The 23,661-nt window shown below is 31.3% G+C and overlaps 1 protein-coding gene across 1 annotated transcript; it reads left to right on the top strand.

Moving 5' to 3' along the window:
• Positions 1–16,675: 16,675 nt before the first annotated feature.
• On the top strand, positions 16,676–23,440 carry LOC122281411 (ATPase 11, plasma membrane-type). The gene is made up of 21 exons (XM_043092864.1): positions 16,676–17,008; positions 17,124–17,243; positions 17,336–17,434; positions 17,529–17,666; positions 17,802–17,936; positions 18,016–18,195; positions 18,293–18,499; positions 18,585–18,704; positions 18,813–18,932; positions 19,146–19,268; positions 19,352–19,456; positions 19,594–19,738; positions 20,536–20,700; positions 20,819–21,057; positions 21,237–21,269; positions 21,413–21,494; positions 21,880–22,040; positions 22,211–22,396; positions 22,480–22,662; positions 22,749–22,927; positions 23,051–23,440. Exons 1-21 carry the CDS (start codon positions 16,955–16,957, stop codon positions 23,145–23,147), a joined length of 2,871 nt encoding a protein of 956 aa, XP_042948798.1. The 5' UTR covers positions 16,676–16,954; the 3' UTR covers positions 23,148–23,440.
• The last annotated feature ends 221 nt before the right edge of the window (positions 23,441–23,661 follow it).

Consider the following 23,661-nt stretch of genomic DNA (forward strand, 5'->3'; position numbering starts at 1 on the left):
ATAAAGAAGAGTATTGCTACTATGCATAAATGTAGAGTGGTCATGAGTGTTTTGTGACCTTCGTGATTAGGTTATGACAATTTTTTATTTGAAAAGATACAATTGCGTATTTTAAATTCTTGTTCGAAGTTTATAATTAGAGAGGTTTGGATATTACTGAGTGGATCAATAAGAACTTCAAATTAAATAAAATATTATTAGAATATAATTTTTTAATATAATTTTTATTTTTAGATTTTAAAAAATTGAATTGTTTATTAGATTTTCTTTAAAAGTTTGAAAAAATTTTAATGACTATATGAAATGAGTTAAGAGTATTTTTGAATCCGAGCATCCCTTCAAAGTGCAAGAGAGAAAAATATGATAAATTTTCGTGAAATTCACTTTATATATTTACTTTTCTCTCATTTTACATCCAAAAGACTCGAGGGAAACAAAAACTCTAAGGATAGTTTGGTTGTTGGACTTTACTAAGATTAATTCAGTTCAATCTAATTTTAAGTTTAGTCTAGTATTTAAATATACAACTCACAAATTATTAAACTTATCTCAATTCAAAACATCTTTACACATGAGACTCATAACATTTTTTAACTCAACATCTCTTTACACGTGAGACTCACAACATTTTTCAACTTTCCATAAATAGTACTAAACTTATTTTAACACACAAACACATCTAAACTCATCTTAAATGTGCCCCACAAAACTCACTTCACTATCTTAACTCACTACTATTCATTAAAGACTGAACTCAGCTCAACATCCGAACGCAGCCTAAAAGTTATGTTTGGGAAGTGCTCATTTCAAAATTTCTCATAATTTCATTTATAAAAGTCACTCAAACATAAAACACTTTTAAATTTCAAATGTTTATTGTTTTCATCTAATCATTACAACTTTTTCAAATTTATAAACAAAATACAAAAATCAATAAAACTTTTTTCAAATCTAAAAAAGAAAATTATATTAAAAAATTATATTCAAACAATTTTTAAACTTTATAATATTTATATTAAACATTTTCTCTCTCATTTTTCAAAACTCAATAAAATTAATATCTTAATTCAAATAATTTTATTACTATTCACAAATCATTCATTAGGATTCACATTCTCATTCCTTCTCATTACCTAAATATGGAGATTTTGATCAAGTAAGAGTCACATAAAATTTAGGCTCAATTGGGATTGAGAGTTGATCTCCATCTATTTAATTTTATCTCATGATTATAACTTTCATAAATTTCTACACAAAATATAATAAACAATTTATTTTTTTTTAAATTCTAAAATAATAATAATATTAAAAAATAATATTCTAACAATATTTTATTCAACTTTCATATCAACTTATTATCCAAATCTATATAACCTTAACAAAGAGAAAGGATTTGAGATTTTTATCCTTCAAGTTTATTATAATTTATATTCTTATTCAAGTGTTAAATTAGAAAATAAAAAATTTAGCCAAGCTCTTATCTTAAATAAAGTAATTCGGAGTTATTTATAATTAACAATTGAAGAACTTTGCAAACTTATTCGTCTAAACAAAATATCATTAAAATTTGAGAAATTAGACTTCAACTCCCCATGAATTCCCATATTTGTATATTGTAATTTTTCCACTATCAATTCCGATAGTTGCATGACACTGAAATTTTTAAATAGAAATATTTCAACTACAAAAAAAATCTAACGAGAATACATTCACGTAATATTGATATAAATTGATAGGATACGTTAAATTATAAATTTGTTTTTATTATAAATTAGTAGATATAAAATATTATATAAAGATATGTTAATTTATGAATTTTTTTAAATTTCTTTGGACTTATTTTTAATTTAAAAGATAATATTTATAGTTGTGGAGTGTGCAAGTATCGTACAAATATCTTTTTGAAAAAATGAGTAAATACGAGATCCACATAAAAATATTAGAGACAGTCATAAAATGCGTAAACGTCGCGTAATATTTTTAAAAAAAATATGATCCACTATGATGAACTAGTATTACCTATCAATTTTTAAATTTCTTTTTAAAAAATAAAATCTATCAAAAGGCGATTAAAAATGTCAGATTTTACAAAATGCGATGAAAGTTGGTTAGAGGATGGTAAGCAATATTATAATTTTTTAATCAAAATGCTATTAATAAACCCAATTATAATATTTTTGTTATATATATAACCTTGTAAGCTGAAAAATAGAACAATAATTCTGCTATATATAGTTATTTGTATATTCTACTTAGGGGTAGCAATATGTTATACGACCCGTTAACCCAACACAAACATGACATGATAATAGCGGGTTAGAGTTTTATCTTAACAGGTTTAAGTCAAAACGGGTTGATCCGTTAAGACATGATTACTTAATAGGTTGATAACAGGTTAACCCGTTATGACACGTTAAGAAAGTTAAAGTTATAATCATATCCTTATACCTAAAAGTAAAATTGTTATAATTTTAATTTTGACATTTTTATTATTTGGATTGTAATTTTAGACTTGTAGTTAGTTTTATTTTTATAAATATTGTGATTTTAACATTTATATAAAATTATGCTAAACTTAATCAAGTGAAACGAGTTAATTTCCGACCTATTCAACTCATTTATATAAACAGTTTGAAACAGGTTGTATTGTGTTGTGTTAACATATTTTATAATATTTACTAATGGGTCAAAACGGGTTGAGATGACATGACTCGTTATGTTAAGGGTCATGTTAGGGTTTGAAATTTTGACATGATAAGCTTAACGGATCTAGTTAAGATTAATTTATATAATATAATATACATACTTTGATACTACACAAACACAATTTGATATTCCTAATTCTGCTGATGTGATTAGCTAAATCAGTTATTTTATAATAAAAAAAGTGATGCAACCTATTATATTAATAAAATGCATAAAAAATATATAAGAATGACTACAAATAGATTTTTTCTATAAAATAAAGTTAGAAATTATAAATCATTTTAAAATGCCACTGTTTTTTCAATTTGGTGGCAAGGGTTGATGGCAGGAAAAACATAAGAAAAAAACTTTGGGAGGTAGACAAGCCAAAAAGTTTTTCAACCGACCACGTGGGCATGCTGCCTAATGATCATGAATCATGTGGAAGTCTTTGTAATAATGATCGAAATTAAATAAATGGTGCCAAGAAAAGAAAAATGACAAAAATGCTTTTAGTACAATCAAAGGAATTATATATCCGAATTGTTGAAAAAATCAAACAACTGACCTTTGCCTTAAAACCATATTGGATTTTGGGACTTTCTGCTTTCCTCTTATTGAATCATGTGAAAGGGAATCTATGCCATAAAAAAACATACATTTCAGTATAATTAAAGCCTTGATCAAGGATTAGATCGTATTGATAGCATGATTTTGACAGATTATCTACTGCTTTCTGTACTCAAAATTCAACAGCTGTAGGATTAAGTAACACCATTTCAATTAATGCTGGCTAGCTAGTCATGTAATGGACAAAAGTAGAACAAATTAACCCTTTTTTTTATATATTTTTTCCCCTTTTTTATCCATTAATTGATGATTAAAATGTCCAATTTCTAATCTTGTTCTCTCTGTCTCTTCTTTTCCTGCCTTTCTTGACATATTACGTACCACACCTTTTTGGTGTGTATTATAAAGAGGAAAATAGGTCCAACTCCATCATTGCTTTTGGGTTGATTTGGTTTTAAAAACTCATTTCCAATTTTTTGACTTTATAATGACAATTCATATATACAAATGTAGCTTAATGTCACACATCTTGGGATCCCCAGTTTTTTTTTTCTTTTTCTTTTTCTTAGTGATTAAGAAATTTTTTTTTAATATTATTGTATTTTTTTATATTTTTTAAATATTCAAAAGTAATAAAAATGATGTGAAAAAAAAACAATTTTTTTTTTTTTAAGCCTAGAGGGAACCCCCACGGTGGCTCTAGCATCACTCAATTTTTTTTTATAAAGTAAATTTTATGTATTACTTTTAGCTACATCAATTTAAAAATCTTATTTTATTTTATTTTATTTTTAAATCTCTTTATGAATCTATCACTTGGAGAGAAATTGAAGGGTTTAAAAAGAAAAACAGTTTTATTGTACAAACCTTGCTAAAAATATGTTAAGAAATACAAAATGGACTGAGTTTGAATATCAAAATGTTGGAAACTAAGATCATAAAACCAAATTAACCAAAACTCTAGAAATCATGTTGGACCCATTTTCCCTATATTCTCATATAAATCTGTTATGGTTATGAGGTTTAAAAGTTTAACCAAATTAATATCTAACAATCTTATAACTTTTATATCAATAGTCTGATTTTTAACAATTGGTATTAGAGCAAGAACCATATCACGAGTTTAAGTCACGGAGAGGGCAATCCATAGGCTGGATTAAAATGCATTTGTACTATATATGAGTATGGTATTACGTCATTGAATACTGATGAAAGAGTGAAGCCGTCAAAAGAGAAATGGCTATCATTGAGTCAGTGTTAATAGAGTAGGTCGTCATAAATGTCATATTTAAAAATATGATGAAATGTTATGATTACGAAGATTAATTAGTATTAAAAAGTAGTAATCGAATTAGCGCATGAATCAATTGCAATCTTCATCATGTATAGCTGCCTTTTCTTGACCTTTTTACCAAGAAATGGGATGGGACTAATCTATTGGCTTGAGTTTTCCATTTTTTTTTTCCTTTTGTTTTCTGCTTTGTAACAATTATTGCTACGATGTTTGTTGGGCCGCCTTCTTTTTGTATCTTTCCCATTTTTCTAGGGTGCCCTGCTTATTAATAATAATAATAATAATAATAATAATAATAATAATAATAATATTTCTTAATTATATAAAATACCATAAAACACGTAAAAATATAAACTAAGAAACGTCATCGATCCATCGTTCTTGTTTTCCACATGATGAACCACCAAACCTACACAGCCAACACGATCCAATAATTAATAAGAGAAAAAACCGAAAGCTCTATAAACCCACTCTGCTAGCTATAGTAATTTTCCCACCAAACAAAGTAACGTCGTACAGTGGTGCCAATAAGACACGTAATGCATGCACCTCGTCCTCTTCATGCACCCCTTAATATATATATATATATATAAATAATCTCATAAATTAATATAATTTATTAATTTTATTTTATAATAAAAATAATTTTACAATCACGTTAAATCCCGTCAACTTACATAACTTCTCAATCATTTGTGATACGTACGTATTATATTACCAAAGCTGGAAACTTTGAGACCGAGCGGTAGGGTTGTTGACGGGCGGGTGAGCTACGAAAGCCAACTCATGCAATTGGAGTCAACAAGACGTGAACAAGAAAAGGTTTGAAATTTATGGATGGAGTGTGTGAATATATATATATATATATATATATATATATATATTGTTATTTTAATACAGTGTTCACATTTTGGTAGTTGGTCGAACTTCACGTGATTGTCCAGTAGTACTGGAAATTAATTACTACTATATATTATAATAAATGCATTCTATTGGTGAAGTCTTGCAATGGAATTTTCTATAGATATAAAATTATCAATGGAATTTTGTTAAGACTATAATATGAAAAATCCTTTTATTGCTTATTGAAAAAGAGAGAATTAAGAAACATTTCATGATGTTTTTCTTTAATATGATAAAATCAAAAGGAAAAATATTCAAGTATTCGTTACGTGCTCGTCCATGGCATACTTGGGTATAAGATTTTGAAAAATAATAGTTATAGTCGTAAATATATAAGTACCATATAATTATTTAAAAAATATAAATAAATGTGAAATTCATATAAAAAATATTATTTTTTTAAAAATAAATATTATTATTTTTTAAATAATTATACGACGCTTATGCATTCTACCACTATATATAACATTATTCTAAAATATTTTGTATACATGGATTGTATGATCTTGCGTGGAACCATCCATGTATGTAGGTACGTAGTAGGTCCCTTACAGCCAAACAACGAAAGGGGTATGACGTCCATGATTCATATTGTACAACTACCATACGTAAAATAAAAGGGTGTGGCTATCATTTTTCTTATTTTTCTAAAAGATTTAGTGTCACATCGATCAGATTTAAAACATTATTAATTATTATAAAGGAGAAATAATATTTATAATTATAAAATATATAATTATTGGTTTTTATTTTTAAAAATTAAATAAATATAAGATTTATATAAAATTTAACTTTTAACAATAAATTTCATTATTTAATATGCGGTGCGTGCATTTCATGACTTTATCTAATATTATTATTTTTAATTAATTTTAAATTTTTTTAATCTTGTAATATTTTTAGACAAACGTATATATGTAGGTCAGTTTCATCGACATCACATTGGTGTCGTGTCTATATATATTCCTAGCTGTACGCAAATCGGAGATATGAAAAAACAATAACAATAAACTATAATAAAACTTAAAATAATATCTTCTATATATAAAAAGTGTGTATGAAACGGAAAATCTTGTTTTAACGGTTTTTCTTGTTTTTCCGTTAAAGTTAACACCGTTTGTTTTAACGGTTTGGCACATAAAATGAAGACATAAATGTTGAGAGAGATAGCATTCAATATTGTTATATGATTTATTAATCTCAATAATTATAATACTTAATAGTTTATATAATAATAAGTAATTAAAGATTAGTTATTATATTTTTCTCTTTTTCCTTAACATATACATTATATTAGGTGCATAAGACGTGGATCCCTAAGTATAATATACGTGTATTATACGTTTCATTAACTCAGATTATTGAGTATTTCAAATTTAAAAATCTCATATAATATATAATATAAGTGTGTTTAATCAAAGTGTTTTTTTTCCCCATGGTAGTAGGACGTAGCTTCCGCTAAGTCATATTCTATACATGGGCTTGATATGATAGGCACGTGACAAAGGCCGTGATCCTTGAGCTAATCAAGAAAGAGTAAATTCGGCCAACAATTTCAAAATATATTTTATGATTTATATATATGCTATATATAGAAAATATTATACCACAAATTTTATAAAAAGATTATATTTTAATTTTATGTTGTCCCTAATCGACTCAGCCAACAACAAAATAAGAATTTCAATGTTGTCTCTGTTGATTGTCTACATGATGACATAAATTGATGAATTATAATACAAATATCAAACGACACATATTTTGAAATACCGTTTATGTTAAACTTTTATTAAATTTTTCGTATACATCTTTGCTAAAATTATAGATGTTATAAACATATATTGGATTATATGATACTTTGAACTAATTTTTTTATTTTCTCCAATATGCCTTAAATTATTAAGTGACATCAATAATTTCTATAAAAAATATATTATTTTTTAGAAATAATCATTTCATAAAATTAGACAAACGTGCTTTGCACGTTACTCTCACCTAGTATATATATATATATAAATAAAAGATAAAAAGGAACAAGAAAGAGATAGGGAATAGAAGGGTTTTGCTACACAACCTTCCAACATTCTAACATCCTACCTTTTTTCAAATTTTTAATATTTTTTTTGAATTTATTTTTTTTAAATTAATTTAATTATTTTATTCATTATTTATATATTAAATATTTGATAAAAAATAAAATAATAAAAATTAAAAAAAAGGTGGAGTATTAGAGTATTGAGAGGTTGTGTAAATTTTTTCGGAATAGAATAGGGAAAAGCAGAATCATTAGTCATCACTGACTTTCATGACTTTTCGGATGCCCGAGGTTGAATTATTGTTATTATTTATGAGAAATGATAAAACAACAACTACTTCACAATTTTTAAATAATATTTATATAAAATAATATTTTTTGAAATATTTATTTTAATTTGATGGATTTGAATTTAAAAAAATATTATTTTATTGATAAGTTGTAAACAAAGTATCTTTCGATTGTTAACCTATAATTGCTCATTATTTATTGGGTAGCGATAGACTTACGACCTAATCACTATTTATTTATTTATTATTTATAAAGGATTTCAAATTTTTTATTTTTTTATTATTTTCTTTTAAGTATTTTTTTAACATTCTTAATCACTAAAAAAATTAAAAAATATATAATTTTATTAATAATCACTTCCTTAAGTATTAAGTAAAACAAAAAATTAAAAAAAATCAAATACAAAAAGAGTGGTAAATTGATAGTAAGAGGGTTATAACCCTATCATTTTCCTTATTTTTTTTCTCGACAAAGTTAATTCATTATTCTTTGAAGTAACGATTGAATTATAAGAAAAATTTTATTCATTATTTTTATAATATATGTAATTTTTTTATCAAATATGTGATAAATGATGAATAGAAAATTTTAATTAATTTTAAAAAATTAAAAAATAAATATAATATATAAAAATGATAAATAGTAATTCTCTCTTTCTTTTTTTTTTTTCCCAAGCAAATAGTAAATCTTTATATTCAATGGTATTTTTTACTGACGGGTAATGAAAAAGAATAATTAAATAAAATAATATTTACTTAAAGTCTCTAATTTAATTGCAGTCCTGCCCTCAAGTTGTGGCCCAATTATGCTTTTTTTGTTTCATATTATTATAATCAGAAAACCTTAGCACCAATCCATCCAATATTACTTAATTAATAGCTCATCAATAATTGTGCTCGCCATTTTTAGAAAAAGAATGTGTGACTTCTTTCTAGAAAATAAAAAATAAAAAATAAAATCTCTTAGTCAAGTTTCATCAGAGTGAAATGTGTGAATCTCAGCTCCTCCTTATTCTCCAATCTCGCTTTCTTTTTTCGTTTATTTTTCACTACCTATATATAAATATGTTTATATGGTAGTGATTTTCCATCAGTTCAAACTTTTTTAGATCTGTAACTTTCTGGCCTTGAACAGTCAATACGTGCCCCACCACGACTTTTCCCTCCCGTCGAGCTATTGGAACGACGTGGAATCGCGTCTAAATTATCGACACGTGGCCCTCATGTGCCACTCCCTCCTACAGTTCCGCCGACTACACATGATGTATAGGAGATTCCCAACCCTTCAATCTTTCAGATCGGCTTGACCTCTCCTCCATTCCACTGGCACGTGGTCCTCACGTGCCTCTCCAAGGATGCAGGTCAGCTTTTCCGCCGCTGCATATCTACCATTTCGATACTAGTCTATCCAAATTATTGTTTTTCCTAATTGGTGATGTTGTAAAAGAGACTAAAGATCTCACTAACAAATACTTCAAGATTTTTAACTACAATACTTCCACTTGCACCGTTTACAATGGTGGCTTATTTTCAATACATATTTTAAGACGGTACTCTTTTTGTAGGGTCTAGGTAGAGATCAAGAAATTGGTCTCAAAACTTTTTTTCCATCTCGTTTGCATTGTAGTTGTTGTTTTAGGGTGTTTTGTTAGCGAACCCTATCCTCTCTAATTTGTATCATCTTTTAATTTAATGAAATTGTTTGCTTAGAAAAAAAAAAAAAAGCCCATTAATAATTAAGTGACACGTAAGCATCCCATCACAATTATCATGGAGATGTTATGCATCTTAGCCCCCACTAATTTCTCACTTTGTACTCGTTTCTTCCTTTACAGAAAAGCTCGTCCCCCAACTCATCCCAGAAGACATCTCTACTAGTCTCATCTCCCACCTCTCCGGTAGTGACTCCTCAAATTTCTGCTCCTTCTCCTCAAGTAGCTGCTCCATCTTTGGCCGTAGTTAAATCTCCTTTGTCGCCATCTCCAAGGTGCTAGGTGCTGGACATGCTGATTGAGTTTAAATATTGCATATTTTATATATTTAAAATTAATATATTTTAATTATTTCGTGACATTATTATTGGTTTTAAATGAAAAAATAGTTGATAAGTATAAATACGAGTTGTGATTTTTAATTGATTAATAACATGTTTATGCTTAATTTTATAGCTATGATTTAATTAGGCAATGTTTCCTCACATATATAATATATTTTTGATAATCTATTTTCATTTTAATTTATGTTTGAGTGTTATTTTTGTCTCCTTATTTTCAGCTTAAATAAAATTTACATGGGATCCGGTTGAAACATTTGACTAAAAACACATGCTAATTGAGAGGAAATACAAAAAAACATGCAAAAGATAACACAAAGAGAAGGAAGGAGGTGGTGTACTTAAGCAGCTGAAAAAATAAACACAAAGATGACTTTGAACGTAAAATAATTTTCAGTGAGAATGAATCACGGAGGCAAGTTGAAAGTGTAAGAAGAAAATGGTTTTTGGTAGATAGCACATGCAATGTTAAAGTCATATAAGGAGGCTGAATTACGACGAAAGTTTGAAAAAGAAAAGAAAAGAAGCTGCATCTAAGAAAAGCGGACGAAAAGGAAGAAATGTGAGGCTGGTGTTCGGCTGATTTTGACGTTTATGGGGAGAAATGAATTCAGACAAGAGAAAAAAAAAAAAAAAAGAGAGACCTGAGTCGGTAGATTATTATTGATTATTTTGAGAGGGTGTCGGTCGGTTTCATTGGGGGAATATATTTTTTCTAAGCGAACAGACGTGAGGCAGGTCCCAAACCATTAGGCATTTTCATTCAATTGGTCGGATTCATGTTTATTGGAGATTTGTTGCTGTTCTTGGAAGTTCACACTTTCGTTTTGAGGAGGTCCCATGAGGCGGCTATTTATAGTTTATTTTCCTTGCTCTACTCTGGCACGTTTTTGGGATTGAGATGTCGATGAGAGGCATTTTAGGTCCAGACCTTTGGAGGCAGCAGCTGAGTTTATTTCTGTTTTTGGCAATTTAGTTTAATTTTTCGTTCAGGAGGGACGGAGAGAACTCTCTCTCTCATTTGAAGTCTATTTCTTTTTTTTTTTTTTTTTTGGTTTTCCAAGTTTTCGGTTGTTAGTTCTTAGGATTCTTTCATACTGAGTTACTTTTTTGTTTTTACTTTTGGTAGGCGACGACATGGGTTTTATTCTCTCAGCGTCAGCTGTGTTTTAGATTTTATTGCTTCTAAATTGTTTTTTAGTATTTCTTGTGTTTTATTTTAGTTTTCCAAGGAGAATATTTATTTGATTTCTATAGCACCTGTGATGAACATGGTTGGCTAAATTTTCATACTGAGATTAGAGGTGAAGTTTTATGATTTAAATATTATTTTTGGATCAACATAAAATTTATTTTGTGAGCTTGATTGATTGAAAAATTTTATTATTGGGTATTTTGATTATCTATATATTTATCTTGATTCATTGTGATTTCTGAATACAATGAATGCTGGAAGAATCTCTGTAATATTCAAATAGATTTGTGAATATTTTAATCATCAATCGTTCGTATTCAATCATTAGCGATTATTTTTTTTATCTTAAATGTTAAATCTTCTAATTAAACGGAATTATTATTATAGTTTAATTGAAGTAAATCAATCGGAAACAATATTATAAATTATTAGATGGATCCTCGAAACCTTAGTCTTTCTCCATATCAATTTATTTGATCATTTTAGTTTTATTTAGTTATTTTATAAATCTTCATCTCAGTAATTTTATTTTATATTCGATTGCACGTTTCTTTTAATAATTTCTTTTCATTATTTGAATTTATTTTCTTTATCACATAAATCAATTATTGTGGATTCGATCCTATTAGGTACTACAACACTTGTATATTTGCAGGTAAAATTGCACTAAATTTTTGATTCACTAGTTTGAGTTAAAATTTAGGCACAACACATGCGGCCCACCAATTCTAGTCTGGTATCAGGAACATGAATAAGAGGCTGATTAGGCGTCAGGAACCTTACAATATCAAGGGTTTTTGTAGCTTGGAATTACACAAGAGCAAAATCCAAAAAATTTGCTCTAGAAAATTTCTTTGTTCTCTATTTTGATGGATTAAAATATTAGGGTTTATGTTGGAGGTATGAAGGTTAGTTGTTTGTATCAAGGTAAAGGATGATGGAAATGCAGAAGAGCTGCTACGATGGAGAACACAGTGTGCATACAAGGTGTTTGCTAACATGTAGAAGAGAAAATCACAAGTGTATTGTATTGTTATGGGATTTTGCCTTGTCTCTCTCGACAGATCTAGTAGCACCCTAGGGATGTGAAGGGGTAGCCGTGTGATAGGGATGCGAATGGGCAACAATGGTGCGAAAATGGTGTGAAATCCATTTGTGTGATGGTGGTGGGAAACACCAAGTTAGGCAATAGATGGTCGGTCGGCGTTGGATTGAGATGGTGGCGGGGGAGTAAATGAATTTTCTAACATAAGCGATGAATGGGAAAGGCTTGTGAATGAAACGTCTCTTTTCTTTTATGTGTGGTTGAGGCTATTGATATTTTTCTGTGATTTCTGACGTGGTAGCAATGCAAAGGAGGGTTGGTTATATTTCAAAAAATAGCCCGACCGCTCAAAAGCGATACCGTTTTTTAATTATGATAAGTTTATTTATTTATTCCATTGAACAATTAATGTTTTGGCATAATCTAGGATTATGAGCAGCTGAGACTTTTGTTTATTGATGCATGTATGCATGGCTGGCTTATGTTAGCCAAAGTCATGAGGTAATTGAGATGGGCCATACACTCTCATTGCCCATACCTACATCATCCCTTGGCATCATGTATGTATGTTGCAGATTGAGTTTATGGTAACCAAAATAGGCCTTTTGCACTTAATTTTTTTTCTTATTTTTTTACAACAAGCGAATATATTTGATATGAAATAAATTTTATTTTCTTTTTATCTGAGATTCATTATTGTTAGTAATACTTATTATATCATGTGATACATGTTAAGTAATTATTTTGTGAGTATAACACTTCCTTTGTAACTAATGATACCATATCCCTTAATTTATATCACTCACTTTGACTATTAACGTAACAATACAATATAGTGTCAGGTGCCTTATTAAAAAAAATAAAAAAAAAGCATAGATTTAAAATCAAATGCCATTCAAAAACATAAAAAGATGAATACTTAAACTCAAGGTTTTTCTACTATTTTATGTTTATTTTTTTAATAAATCACGTAGCATGCTTGAGTGATATAAATTAAAGAAGATACAACCATTACTCACTAATTATATAAATAAATTGGAGAACCTAGTTTCCTAGTGGTTAATTGAATTGAAACGCTAGGAAGTTTGTGAGAGTTTTTTTTTTTTTCCTTTTTTTTAAAGAGAAATCATAACTTTATTCATTCATCAACATCAACAATAAGAGAAAATACAAAGGAGAATCTCAATGAGATCAATTTTGACCCCTACAACCCCCAAAGCATATTTGCTCAAGGCATGTGATGCCTTATTACAATCCCCTCCAACATGGTTTACTGACCAATGTTCTAAACTTGACAAAATCTTCAGGATTTCTGCTATGAACATTCCACAACAAGTATCATCAACCTGTTGCTTCTTAATTCTTTCAACAACTAGCAAACAATCTCCTTCCAAGATGACTTGTTGAAAGCCTAGATCCTCTATGAATTTAATTGAATGAAAAGCAGCAATAGTCTTGGCTAGTATAGGATCAGGATATAAATCATAATTCTTTCTCAATGTGCCTTTAACAGAGCCCTCTCAGTCATGAATGATGACTCCAAAGCTAGCCTTGCAATTGGCTTTATCCACTACTACATTCCAATTGATCTTGTAAATATTGGTATGTGGAACCTGCCAAGTTGAGGGAGCTTGATTTGTATTTGCAAGAGAAGTTCTAGCTCTGCAGCATGCCTGTTTGAGCTCATTAAGCAATGTTTTGGAGTACTACTATAAACAAATTCATTCATTTTTCCTAGATTTTCCAAGTACTAAGAGCAAACTCTTCCATTAAATTCTAGTCAAACAATCCCATAAAGCGTGCATGACAGTTTCAAGTGTATGCTCACATATTGGACAATGGGCCACCTCCACCACTTTCCTTTTAAATAGATTGACTTTAGTTGGTAGAGCCTCTAGACATGCCCCCCATAGAAATGTCTTATAAGCTTGAGGGACATTGAAATTCCATAACTTAGTCCAAGGTTTGGAGAGAGATTGAGGACTAGATGATGACCCTGCTAATTAGCTGTGCTAGCAATTCTTAAGTGATATGCACTTTTGATTGTGAATACACCATTGGAAGTACATCTCCATATAAGTTTATTAGGGCTTTGAGAAGAGCTTATTGGAATATTCTTAATAATGGTTGCTTCCTCTTATGAGAAAATGGCTTGCACTAGAGGGAAATTCCATTAATAATTGAAACCTTTGTGTCTACCTGGAGAAATCTTATTGAACTTTGAATCTTAAAAGTATGTGGTCGAGGAATCCATTTATCCTCCCAAATGCATACATGTTATCTATTTCTGATCCTTCAAAAAAGTCCATTTTCTAACAAAGGTCTTGCAGCCAAAAAGCTTTGCTAGACATAAGGTTTGCTTCCCAACTTAGCTTGAAGGAAGTTGGCATTTGAAAAATATTTTGCTCTAAGAACTTGAGCTGCCAAAGTTTTTGGATTTTTTAGAATTCTCCAACATTGATTTGCCAACATTGTGATACTAAAATTTTCAAAGTCCCTGAAACCAAGGCCCCACATCTTCCTAGACTTTCTCATATGGTCCCATTTGATCCAATGAATTCTGCTCTCAGATGGTTGTTGCCCCCACCAATAGCTCCTTACCACCTTGTTCAGTTCATTAACAAGCTACTTTGGCAATTTAAAAAGCCTCATACAATAACATGGAATGGCCAGAATGATAGATTTTAACAGCATTTCTTTACCTACTAAAGACACAAACTGTGTTACGTGGCAGAGTTTGAAAAGATCAGGGGCCAATGCACATGAGCTTTACGATTCAAGGCCTTGGTTGGTGTCCTCATGGCTCATTCCATTAAGTCCCATTTTGATAATGAACATATTTCATTTAATTTTGATAATGAACATATTTCATTTAATTTTATCTCATCTTATTATTATAATTTTTTAAATTCTCATACAAAATATAATAAACAATACAATTTTTTCAATTTTTAAAATAATTATAATATTAAAAAATAATATTCTAATTATATTTTATTTAACTTTCAACTTTCATCTAATTTATCTCATCTCAACTCACTATTCAAATGTCACTTAAATTATCAATAATGATGATATCTATATTAGTCTTTCAGTTTTCTAAGTCAGGGATGCTTGAAGACACTTTCCATCACATCATATCCTATCTCATTTCCTTATCAAATATTATCTAAATACAAACACTTTTAAACTAATCATTACAAATTTTTAAATAAAAAATAAAAAACAAATCAACTTTTTCAAAATTCAAAACAAAAAGAATATTAAAAAATTATATTATAACAGTATTTTCACTTTACAATATTTTTTATTTAAATTTTTCTCTCTTATTTTTCAAAATGTAATAAATATTTATCTCAAACTATCTCACTACTATTTATAAACCATCTTATTATTATTCACAAAATTTTCATTTCATATCATTCCCTACACTTCTCAAGAGTTGTCCTATGTCACTTGTAAATATATATTTTTATACATCCATTTTAAGACTTAGAAAAATGATCATTTTATTTTATATAATTTTTTTTAAAGGAGTAATGCTATGTATTATAAGTATTATATGTGCAAATTTTGTGACCTGTTGTAAAAAAGTGGCTTTCATTAGAAAGAAAATAGTTTTTTAAGTAATGTTATTTTAAGACTTCTACGCCATATATCATGCATATAACATAATTTTATTTAGAAGATAAATTTTTAAATTAAAATATTACAGATCAAATCTTATCATTTAAATGATATGAATGCCATATAAATGATATAGTATAGAGACCTCAAAATAGTATTACTCTGTTTTTTTTTTTCATGATAAGGTCTATTTTTTTTTTAATAAAAATGCAAAGGCTTTGTATAATTGGGACTTGCACAAGTTATTACCTTTTTATTTATAAAAAGAATGACTCTGATAAGATAACTCTTATAATTATCTTATAAGTAATTTGATAAAAATATCTTCCATTCAAAACTAAAATAGTAAAAGAATTTTTTTAAGAAAAAAAAAATCTGTGTATCCCACGTTAGTGTTGATATTTTCTAGAGTTTAGATATGTATTTAGGTTTGGATGGTGAGATGAAATTTTTTTATTTTATATGAAAATTAAAAGTTAGATAAAATATTATTTTTTAATATTATTATTATTTTGTAATTTGAAAATATTAAATTAAAATTTAAAAAAATTGAATTACTTATTATATTTTATTTAAAAATTTAAAAATAATGATAAGATGATAATTTTATATCTCATCTTAATTTTCAAACCTATCGATATTGTGTGATAATTTTAAAGTTAAGAGAAATAAAATTTTTAATTATAAAATACATAAATATTATATAATTTTTTTAAAATAAAGAAATAAATACAAAATTTATATAATAAAAAAATTAATTTTTTAACAATAAATCACATATATCGCATTTCTACGTTTAATAATATCGCTAAACCTTATATTTCGGCAGGAAGCCGGATACCAATCCGTACAAGCGTAAAATAAGGAGTAAAAGGTCCAAGTGCTTCTTTCAGTTCTTTGATATGAACGTTTTGTTGCAGGGGCTTATTTGGTAATTTACTCCAAGAGAGAGTACAAAAGGGTTGCTACTGTTTATAGCCTTGCCACCACTCCACTGCTTTTTAGCGGTTCTTCTTCCTGGTTTTCCTGCAGATTTCGTGTTGGTGGACTATCGTCATTTTGGTCTCTAACCTTAATTTGGGTTCAAAACCGGGTTTTTTTTAATAAAATAAAAAAACTGGGTATTGCTTGGTTTCTGTTCCAATTCTGAGTTTTTGTGTGTTACATGGTGGCTCCCTGATTGGTTCTGATCTGTGAATGATTTTGTTGTGAGAGGAAGTTAGAGAGTGTGACTGCGTGTTAGAGAAAAGGGAAGAGATGGGGGACAAGTCTGAAGTTTTGGACGCTGTTTTGAAGGAAGTTGTGGATTTGGTAATAGATCTGAACTATTTGAAGCCTTTTTTTGGTTGCTTATTGTGTCTGTGCTGTGGTTTTTGTTCTTGTAAGAGGTTCTTCTGTGTTAACATTTTGGACTTCGTGAGTGTAGGAAAACATACCCATTGAGGAAGTATTAGAGAATCTGAGATGTAGCAGAGAGGGTCTCACCACGGAGGCTGCCGAGGAGAGGCTAACCATTTTCGGGCACAACAAGCTTGAAGAGAAAAAGGTACTGTTTCATTTCTATGGTTTTCCTCGTTCGATGGTGAAGTCAGACGTTGGTCTTCTGCTTTCTAATATTGTCTTCTCGTTGTGTTTCAGGAGAGCAAATTCTTGAAATTTTTGGGGTTCATGTGGAATCCTCTGTCTTGGGTTATGGAAGCTGCTGCCATCATGGCGATTGCGCTTGCGAATGGAGGAGTGAGTACTCAGCTTTTCTGGTTCTTCTCGTTATTTCTTCGAGAATTTGTTGGTTCACTATGACTTCGTTTAACTGTGCCTTAAATTTCTGCAGGGGAAGCCCCCGGATTGGCAAGATTTTGTAGGCATTATTGTCCTGCTTTTCATCAACTCAACAATTAGTTTCATCGAGGAAAATAATGCTGGTAATGCTGCGGCCGCTCTCATGGCTCGTCTCGCTCCAAAAGCAAAGGTAACGGATTTGATGGGTTGCTCTTCCGTTGCAAATTAGTGATCTTCAAGTTCGGGTTGCGTATATGGTCTTGTGTCAATGTTTATTTAAGGGTGATTCTGAGATGGTTTCAATCATGATGATTTTCTTATAAAGGCTCTTCGAGATGGAAGATGGAGTGAGTATGATGCTGCGGTCTTAGTTCCTGGTGATATTATCAGTGTTAAACTGGGAGATATTATTCCGGCTGATGCTCGACTTCTTGAAGGAGATCCATTAAAAATCGACCAGGTTTGTCTCATACTACTGACTGTTTTGTATTCTGTATTCATCCTTACAATTGGTAAATTTCCATTTTTCTTAATTTCAGTCTGCACTTACTGGCGAGTCCCTTCCAGTCACGAAAGGTCCTGGAGATGGTGTCTACTCTGGTTCGACTTGTAAACAGGGAGAAATTGAAGCAGTGGTCATTGCTACTGGGGTCCATACATTCTTTGGGAAGGCTGCTCACCTTGTTGATACCACCAACCAAGTGGGCCACTTCCAACAGGCAAGCGGATAGATGCACTCTATCTGATTCTTGATCACTATTCTGTGTCTTTCACCATTCTCATTTCAAGTTTATATCTTTTTACCTGGTTTTGTAGGTCTTGACTGCAATTGGGAATTTCTGTATTTGTTCAATTGCTGTGGGGATGGTTATAGAACTTATTGTTATGTTTCCCATCCAAGATCGGAAGTATCGTCCCGGAATTGACAATCTTCTTGTTCTTCTCATTGGAGGAATTCCAATTGCCATGCCTACAGTTCTCTCTGTGACAATGGCGATTGGTTCTCATAGGTTATCTCAGCAGGTTCGTTGGGTTGTGCTAGTTGTCCATTTGTATGCGGCATTAGGAGTTTATGGTTTGTGATGGAATATGGTAACAATGATGGCAGGGAGCTATCACAAAAAGGATGACAGCAATTGAAGAGATGGCCGGCATGGATGTCCTTTGCAGTGACAAGACTGGAACTCTGACGTTGAACAAGCTTACAGTTGACAAGGCTCTTATTGAGGTCGGTTAGGTGATTCTGTTGCTTGCTTGGTTACAGCTGTATTTCTTCCTACAATAAGATTGGAAAAATACTTGTTTGAAACACATGCCTGAGAATTTAGCTCTTCAGGTTTTTGCGAAAGGAGTTGATGCAGATACTGTTGTTCTGATGGCAGCTCGAGCCTCTAGAACAGAGAATCAAGATGCAATTGATACTGCTATAGTTGGGATGTTGGCTGATCCAAAGGAGGTAACTTAATTGAAGTCAGGGTGGTTCTATATTTTTTCTGGGTGATGGTAATGCTGTTACTTGTAGTTCATTAATTATGGTAGTAAAATCAGGATTCTATTTCTTGGAGGAAATTTATTATGTTCATTTTTTTTCTTGATTTTGTTATTTGATTTCAGTTTGTTTGTTTGTTTGTTTTTGTTTTTTTTAATATTACATTCTTGCTCCTGACAGGCACGTGCTGGCATTCAAGAAATACACTTTCTCCCTTTTAATCCTACTGATAAGCGGACAGCATTGACTTATATTGACCGTGATGGTAAAATGCACCGAGTCAGCAAAGGTGCACCGGAACAGGTAAGTTGCCCTCCCTACCTTTTTGTATGTGGCAGTCCTTTGACAAAATATCACCCTAAGCTCGTGTGCCATATGATTGTTAGATTCTGAACCTCGCCCATAATAAGTCAGACATTGAGCGCAGAGTTCACGCCGTGATTGATAAGTTTGCAGAGCGAGGTTTACGATCTCTTGCCGTAGCATACCAGGTAACGGGATATCTGTTTCTTTCTTTTCAAATCCTATCATAACTACAGAAGATGTGCATTAGTGCTTTGTTGTTGTATTATATTTTACTAATGCAATACCAACACTCCTTGATTGGATTTTCATCCATTTTCTGCAGGAAGTTCCGGAAGGAAGGAAGGAGAGTGCTGGAGGACCATGGCAGTTCATTGGTCTAATGCCTCTCTTTGACCCACCTAGGCATGACAGTGCAGAGACAATAAGGAGGGCTTTAAATCTTGGAGTGAATGTGAAAATGATTACAGGTGCGTTACATTGTAATTGGAAGCCATGGTTTTGCTCGAAGTCTGGTAGTTGAAGTTCAACTTCATCTTTGCTTGGAAAGATTTAAAAGCATATAGGCTTATAAATCTTTCTAAGCAAAAATGGTTCCTTGTGTCTCAAGTGGTTTATTCGGATGGGAAGGAATGAGCTGTGTTTCAATGATAAGGAACATACTTTGTAGGAACTTTGGAATATTTTTGTGCACTCTTTGTTGCTTTGGTTTTCTGCTTTAGTGATTAACAGAGCTTCTTCTCATGATTGTTTGTTGTTTTCTGCTCCTTAGAATGTATTTAGGGGTTTCTTTTGTATACTTCTTGTATACATGGCATTGCCTGTTTCATTTGATTTAATAAAATTGTCTTTCTTATTTATAAAAAAAAAAGATTTAAAAGCATAAATAAAATGCTATTGCATGTGAGGGAGCCCTTACAAAAATGAGACTTAAAATCTTTTAATCTGGTTTCAAATGTGGTTTGGGTTTCCGTGTTTAGTTTAAAGCTCATATTGGATGTAGAAGTTCAAAGCTGCCTTGAACACAACCACTGGTCTTGGTGGGTGAGATCATTGTATATAAGCTATAATTCTAACATTCTCATTTATCCTTTAATCAACTGAAACGGTTCTTTTTTCTTCTGTATTCATAGTGCTGGTGATCAGCTTTCCTAATAGTACTCTTATATCATTTATTTTTTGAACCTGTGATCACCCTCTCTTGAAGATGCAGCAATACTGTTTTTAGTAGTTGGCTTATGTTTCTGAGCCTTGTGTTTTCTGTCAGGTGATCAACTTGCAATAGGAAAGGAAACTGGACGTCGGTTGGGAATGGGTACTAACATGTATCCTTCATCAGCTTTGCTAGGACAGGACAAGGATGAGTCTATTGCAGCTTTACCAATAGATGAGCTGATAGAGAAAGCTGATGGCTTTGCTGGTGTTTTCCCTGGTATTTTGATTTACATTTCTTGTTTGAATTGTATTCAGTCTCAGCGAATTTTAATTGTCACTATAGGTTGCCAGTCATAGTGCTATGTTGTCCTTATATTGTTATATTAATTGCTCAGAGCACAAATATGAAATTGTAAAGCGTTTGCAAGCGAGGAAGCATATATGCGGCATGACTGGTGATGGAGTGAATGATGCTCCTGCCCTAAAAAAAGCTGACATTGGGATAGCTGTTGCTGATGCAACAGATGCAGCTCGTAGTGCTTCAGACATTGTCCTCACAGAACCTGGTCTTAGTGTTATCATAAGTGCTGTTTTGACTAGTCGGGCAATCTTCCAGAGGATGAAAAATTACACAGTAAGCAATGGGCATAGGTTTCAAGTTTGATTTAGTATGCTTATATTTTTAGTTTGACTGTCGACATGTAGTTGTGATCAATGCCAATTTTTATTGTGATGATAATTCTAAATTTATTTGTGTCAAGTACGCATAAGCTCTGGTTCTGAATTTACTAAAATTCTTCTTCTGCTTGTCAGATTTATGCGGTTTCCATTACCATTCGTATTGTGGTAAGCCAACTGTTCTTTGATTTTATAGCATAGATGGCACCATCTATGTGCTTTATGGCAAGCCTTTGTTGATGATTATATTTGATGAGTTAGTGAGTTATTTTCCACTCAGAATATGTTCTGCTTCTTTGATATGGTTACAGCTTGGCTTCATGCTGCTGGCGCTCATATGGAAGTTTGACTTTCCACCTTTTATGGTGCTTATCATTGCGATCCTTAATGATGGTTTGTGGTTTCATCACTTTCTTCTCTCTCCCCCCTCCCATTTGTGTGCGTGTGAAGCACAAGTTATATAATTATTTCTTGCACATTAAATAGGTAACGTAGTTGCTCAAAAATAGGCATTCGCTGATCTTGTTTAGTAGGTATTGAAATTTCACCGAATAGATAAAGGCAAATCCTGTCTCTTTTAGCTCCATATTTCTTCACATAACAGTTTCTTATGGTGGTACTGTTGTTAATTGATCTCACTCTATCATGGTAGTGAAAAGCTTTCTGCTGTGCTAACCAATTAAATGCTCTTCTAAGTTTCATATATTTTTTTAACTAGCAGTTTTAATGCTGTTTGCAAGTATCTTTGAGCTTTGTTACTTGCATTATGACATGTCAGGTACTATTATGACCATATCAAAAGATAGGGTGAAACCGTCTCCTTTACCGGATAGTTGGAAGCTAGCTGAGATTTTTACCACTGGCATTGTTCTTGGTAGTTACTTGGCAATGATGACGGTTATATTTTTCTGGGCTGCATACAAGACAGATTTTTTCCCGGTAAGATGGCCCACCTTCGTTGTCATCTGTAGGTCTTGAATGACCCCCAGGAATGAAATGTGTTAATTTTTCCTGCAGCATATTTATTGGAATTCCTTTGTCTATTTATATGGTTCTGGACGCTTCTTTTGGTTACTTACTAATTGATTTCTTTGGGGGTGCTTATTCAGCGCACATTTGGGGTGTCAACTCTTGAAAAAACCGCTCATGATGACATCCGGAAACTTGCTTCAGCAATATATCTGCAAGTGAGCATCATTAGTCAGGCCCTCATATTTGTGACACGATCTAGAAGTTGGTCATTTGTTGAGCGTCCTGGGATGTTGCTTGTAGTGGCTTTTGTTATTGCTCAGCTGGTGAGCCAACTACCTACTATTTTCATTTTGCATTCATTGGTAGTAGTTAAAGACAGTTTTTCCTAATCTTTCACTGCTGGCAGATTGCTACCTTGATTGCGGTCTATGCAAATTGGAGCTTTGCTGCAATTGAAGGGATTGGATGGGGTTGGGCTGGCGTGATCTGGCTGTATAACATAATCTTCTATTTCCCTCTTGATCCCATAAAGTTCTTTATACGCTATGCTCTAAGTGGGAGGGCTTGGGATCTTGTCATTGAGCAGAGGGTATGAATGGCGTTGGTTTGTTGGAGTACGTTATTCTATGGTATGTTTGTTACTAGTCATTATTGATTGATTTCTCGAAAATGTAGATTGCTTTCACAAGACAAAAGGACTTTGGGAAGGAACAGCGGGAACTCCAATGGGCACATGCACAGAGAACATTGCATGGGTTGCAGCCACCCGACACCAAGATGTTTACTGAACGAACACATTTCACAGAACTCAATCAAATGGCTGAAGAAGCCAAAAGAAGAGCTGAAATTGCAAGGTAGGTGGTGATCTTAGTAAAATTGGTCATTTAATGTTTGACAAAAGGAAATTTGTTGGTTGGTTCATTTTGTACACAATTCTGCTTGTCTGATTTGTTTTATTATCATTGCCTCGTGCACAGATTGAGAGAACTCCATACACTGAAAGGTCACGTGGAATCAGTGGTGAGACTGAAGGGTCTAGATATAGACACAATTCAGCAAGCATACACAGTCTGAGGAAAGTTCATATATTAATCCTTACTAAACGCTGCTGTGAAAGCTGCTTCTTCTAGCGCTGAGAGTAAAGAGAATGTAATCAACATAATGTCCCTCTGAGTTCAACCCCAAAACAACCTTTTAAATATGACACTGTAATGTCCATTTGCAGCGGTTACAGATAGATGCTGAGGCGTCAGCTCTTATCTATTTTCTTCCCCTTTGTGTTTTTGGACCTCTCTTCTCAAGTAGATAACAGTGAAGTGCTTATTATATATATTAATGGCATATCATGTCCATATTGGTGAGGTTTACCCTTTGATCTTTATCCTGTTTTATCATATGCAAACCTTCCTTGGTGTGGAGGGCTTTCCATTTTTTCTTTTTTAAAATCTTTTTTATTGTTTTTGTAATGTGTTTTGTTTCATTTGTTTTATTGTTTTGTTTCATAAATTTCTTGGGATTGTTTTCTTGTCTATTGTTAAATTTATTCTATTACATTTTAGCTTTAATTAGCTAGCAATGGTGTTGATAA

The sequence above is a fragment of the Carya illinoinensis genome, chromosome 11, assembly GCF_018687715.1.
Source record: "Carya illinoinensis cultivar Pawnee chromosome 11, C.illinoinensisPawnee_v1, whole genome shotgun sequence".
Classification (NCBI taxonomy): domain Eukaryota; kingdom Viridiplantae; phylum Streptophyta; class Magnoliopsida; order Fagales; family Juglandaceae; genus Carya; species Carya illinoinensis.